Source organism: Malania oleifera, chromosome 2, assembly GCF_029873635.1.
Source record: "Malania oleifera isolate guangnan ecotype guangnan chromosome 2, ASM2987363v1, whole genome shotgun sequence".
NCBI classification, from domain to species: domain Eukaryota; kingdom Viridiplantae; phylum Streptophyta; class Magnoliopsida; order Santalales; family Ximeniaceae; genus Malania; species Malania oleifera.
The window spans coordinates 48520500-48525420 of record NC_080418.1 but is presented as its reverse complement, the minus strand read 5'-3'; the positions used below and the strand labels follow the sequence as shown (position 1 = coordinate 48525420).

Here is a 4921-nt window from a genome sequence, read left to right as displayed (position 1 = left end):
TGGTTTTCTTCTCAAGAAAGGTTTCCTTCTCTAACTCTGGTTTTCTTCTAATCTTATCTAATGGCATAAATAAGAGGTGCAGAATGAGAGGACCAACAAACTTCTTTATTTCCTCTTGGAGGACATAACTCAATTAAAAAGCAAATAGAAGGCCACAATGAAAACCGAAAAAAGGTCTAAATACCTTTAAGTTGGGTTTTAGAGGAGTTGCATCCAAATCTTATGATTCGATTCGATTCACCAATTCACCAGCTGAATTGCACAATTCACCTTGATTCACTGCCTTCTGCAAGTCTCCCATGTGATTCAAACCGACTTATGCCTTTCTCGATACTCATCGTATGATTCTAAAAACTAAGTCCCATGCTACTTTTAGATAAGTACAGAAAATACTTTTCTAGAAAAGTTCTTTTCTGTAAGTGACTCCAAACAATCCCTAAATACACAAAGAATTAACTTCTATTGTGCTATAAAAGGCAAAAGAAATAAGGATTGCACATGAAGCCCCTTCCAATGATTGGTCAATGAGCTTCTACCGAACAGAGAATAACATAATCCAAACGAGGCTCATAGGTAAATCTGAACCTTTCTTGAAGTCCCTTGTAGCAAGAACTCATGTCCAAAAGCAGATATGTTAATTGGCATCAGTCTTCAAAGTCACTTGGTTTAATCTTCACAGTACATTTTGATAACTTTGTTCTAGCAAACCCACTCCACCATGCAAGAGAAAACAAATTGGTAGTCCCAAACACATCAACAAAGTGGAAAATGAACAAAAGCCTAAATTTTTTTGCAAAATTGCGGAGTAACACATCCTTCACATTACAGTTACCTAGTTACAGTGAGAACTCACATTAGTAAATTTCAAAGCCCTAAATATGTCAATTAAAATGCTACTGATCCAGCTTTGATGAGGGATCCCAGTTAAGCCATTTTGGAGTGCGAATGTAGTCATTTGAGTTTGGGTTCTTTATTTGCAACTACCGTAATATGCCAGTACAACTACCACTTACCACATGGGTATTGCCTTAGCCGAAAAAAAAATTGAAAAAAAAAATCCATGATGAGTTTCAACTTTCAATTTGAGACTCAATAATTAATATCTAATGACCCTATGGATTTCAATTGCAATATAAAGGATTTTAATGGTCCATACGACAACAATATTAACTGAACAAGCATTTCATACTCCAAACCCTATACTATATTCAGAGAGATAACATAAATTAGCAAATCAACAATTGAAATAACAACAATAAAAGAAAAACCATACCTCGATAAGAAAAAAGAGTATCATAAATCAAGAAGGAATTGTAATTCTCATTATAATCCTTGCCATTTTCAACCCAATCAATGTAACATTCACAGCACTAACCAACTTTGCCCGTCGAAACAACCCTACAATCTCCCTCACATCCTCATCTGAACAATCCTGCACCGCAAGCACGCAAAACCCGCCAGGCCTAACCGTGCGCTCCATCTCGGAGATTAACCGTGCCGGAAACAAAGCCTCCGGAAAATTTGCAGTAAACGCCAAATCAAAAACGTGATCGAAAAAGGGTAAATTATGGGGATCGGCTTTGTTAACGAGCGGGGGCGAATCGATAACTTCGATGCCCGTGACGTCGGCGACGCCAAGCTGGGTCAGAGCCATGACAGCGTGTCCAGGACCTGCGGAGACGCAGAGGACCTTGGAGTGGTTGCCGAGGAGGTTGAGATCTCGAAAGAATAGAGTGTAGGAGGAGAGGGTATGGGCCCAGGCTTTGGTAGACCAAATGCGCTTGTTTTTCTTTTCAATGGAGACGTGCTCGCGGTGGGAGAAATCGCAGGAGGACTTGGGGAACCGGCGGTTGTTGAGAGATTTGTGGGAGGTGGCCGCCGGGGGCGGCGGGGCCGCCTCAGGGACGCAGGTGTCAGGGATTTGGAGGAAGACGAGGAGGAGAGTAAAGGTAGCGATGGTGATGGAAACGCATGAGATTTTATTCAGAAGAACCTGTATGTGTCTGTCCATTATTTTGGGTCGTTTCAGAGATGGGGTTGGAGGGGTTCCTCCATTGTCGAGGACATGCGAGTGTCAGCTTCTTCTGCCGGTGGAAAGAAAGGGGACGAAAGGGCTTGTAAGTTGCAACCGGAATCTAAGCTGCGTTGGCAGCAGAACGGCTATTTACTTACGCTATTTTATTAAGGGGATTTTTTTTTTCTTTTTTTATTAGATACGAACTCCAGTCACCAACAAGCCCTTCGGAACCCCTGGTGCGGCATCAAACGTATGGATCAGCGTCCTCTCCCTAGGTCTCGCTGATCAAGTAAAGTCCGGAATGCGGACACGACTTTCGTGCATCAGTTGGACTTCAGCCAACCCGACCCCCGAGACACATCTCCATTACCATCCACAGTCTCCGCTGGCTCACAGAAAACTCTCACCATCCACGGTTCCTACTGGCTCACAGAGCAAACTCTCACCATCCACAGTCCCCACTGGTTCACAAAGTAAATTCTCACCATCCATAGGTACCACTGGCTTCGTGAGTGTATCTACTTGGAATTGAACCTCCAATGCTCCTTTTTACGTGCTGATATCTTTCCACCGCGCCATGCCCGTGGGGGCAATTAAGGGGATTTTTGGTTTTTGGTCTCATTGTCTACAAAACTCCACCATTACAATTGTGCCCCTATACCCCTTACCGACCCTTGCAACTTCCTTCTTCTTTTTCATTCAATGTAGACACTTAGCCACAGCTTTGCACTTCAGCGCATCTTACAGTTTCAATCTTTTAACGCCTTTTCATAATCAATGAATATGTGCCTCTTGGATTTAGGATTTAACAAAGACCAAAGCTTACCAATGCTAGGTATCATAAATGTGGAGTTCAAAATGGCCAAATAGGATTCACCCTTGCCAAAATCCTCCTGAAGTGTCAAGAAGCAAGCCCAAGTGGTGGCAAGACTACACTAGGTCCAACCGAGTTGTACTCATCTGTATCCAATAAAACACTCAAGTGTCTAACCCCATGGTCAACTCTCACAACTCAACTACACTTGTACTAACTAAGGTCATCATTAAGAAACTTCAACTTGAATGGTAAAGGAAATAACTTACCTTCCACCAATACTGAAGGAAACTCTCATCGCCTCAGTACAACAGGGTCTTAGATGATCCTACATATCCATATAGTCGACAGTTAAGAAGGATGTAGACCCAAACCTCTAGCCAGAGAGAAATGCATAATCCCATTCGAAAATGAATTTTCCATTGAGCTTTCAATCTAACACGAAAAACCAAGACACCCCTCAAGGATATTTAAGAGCTACCCCTAAGGATTCCTCAAGATTGTTCACGTAGTAACCATCAAGAAATTGGGGAGGTAGGATGCACACCAAGTGTTCCCCCCAAGAATCATTCTTCCAAGTATTCTCGATCATATACAAGTAACTACCAAGGATCTAATGATCATGCATCTTAGATTTGAGAACACCACAATCAGAACCATCTAGACCAACCATGACATCACAAAGATATACTAAAACCATCCCCATGACTACCGCAAAGTCATGTCAAGGTTAACTGACCATACCTCCTAGTTCATAGTTACAAACTAAAACCATGTGTTAAGGTCGCAAAGCTCTAATAAGACCCTAACAATTTCCCTCATTTAGTCTATCAATGTCCTCATTGACAAATATACACAAACCAAGTTTTAGCCATACTCGTTGAACTCCAAGACAGGAGGCTTCAACCTACCACAAACTGAAACTCTTCACAATAGCCAATCTTTTCTCTGATCCCACAATAGACTTGATCCCATCTTATTCGAAGTCTAATGAGCCCTAAAATGCACTATTTTAGGCCCCTATTTACCTTTATTTTGTCTTTATTTATGTTGTAAACGCCCTTTGTAATCATAGTTCAGAGTTATGTAAGCTTTGTTCATGTTTCAGGAAAAAACAGGTTAAAATCGAGGAGTTAAGCATTACGAGAAGCTAAGGGAGTATTTGGGATACTTAAAGCTCAAATCATATGCTCAACCAAACTCTCAAAGCCTCAGTTCATCAAAGGAGAAAAGACCATGTTCGACCATGTGGTGTGACCAGCAACACACAGGGGCGACCAGGTCACAAGCTGCAAACTCCAAGGTTCAGATTGAAGAAGAATTGCTACAAGGTTTGACCAAGTGATCGATCAAGTGACCCTCATAGGTGACTAGGTCGAGATACTAAGGCAAACTGAACCAGAGATATTGAGAGTCTCAACCAAGTGCTCGACCAGGAAAACCTTAAGGGGCAGCCAGGTCGAGATATACTACTTTTGATTTCAATTCTTGTTTTGGTTCATGCTTGGTTTTGTGAAGGCCTGTGACAACCTTGTTATTCCTTGTGTTTCCAAGTAGATTAGGGTTTTCAGTTGTATGCTCGATTGTTGTGACACACTATTGAGTTTGCAATTGCCATCTTTACATGCTTTTCTTTACTGCTTTCCTTTGCTGCTTTCATTTATTTGTTTTCATTTACATGTTTTCATTTAAATACCATACAAGTTTACATCTTTGAGAATGATGATACCCTAGGGGAAAGGATAGCCTAGTTAGGGATTCAGTCACCTATATGGATTAGGCAACGGTTCATGTACAGGGTGAATTCGTGATCGTTGAGATAGAGTATACACTGGTTCCCGATCATGCTCTGGACGATTGGCACACCTTCGCTACTCTATGCCCTCGAATGATTCACTTAGCCGTTAGCCTAAGACGGATAGTTGACCGAACATAACTTGTGTCAAACAACAGTTTAGGCGTGATTCATGATCTTAGATCTACTTTGTAGGAGTAGTGATAATTTAGAATTTACATGCTTTCGGTAGATTGTTAGAACCCCACCCCCCCCCCCCCCCAAAAAAATCTCATATTTTTCCTTTTTACACAAA

The 4921-nt window shown here is 41.6% G+C and overlaps 1 protein-coding gene across 1 annotated transcript; it reads right to left on the bottom strand.

The window, feature by feature from the left end:
* Positions 1 to 1298: 1298 nt before the first annotated feature.
* LOC131149649 (uncharacterized) lies at positions 1299 to 2154 on the bottom strand. The gene has a single exon (XM_058100289.1). It carries the CDS (start codon positions 2009 to 2011, stop codon positions 1301 to 1303), a length of 711 nt encoding a protein of 236 aa, XP_057956272.1. The 5' UTR covers positions 2012 to 2154; the 3' UTR covers positions 1299 to 1300.
* Positions 2155 to 4921: the final 2767 nt, after the last annotated feature.

Excerpts from the sequence above, each read along its gene's own strand:
- LOC131149649 (XM_058100289.1), bottom strand. The coding sequence starts at position 2,011 with ATGGACAGACACATACAGGTTCTTCTGAATAAAATCTCATGCGTTTCC.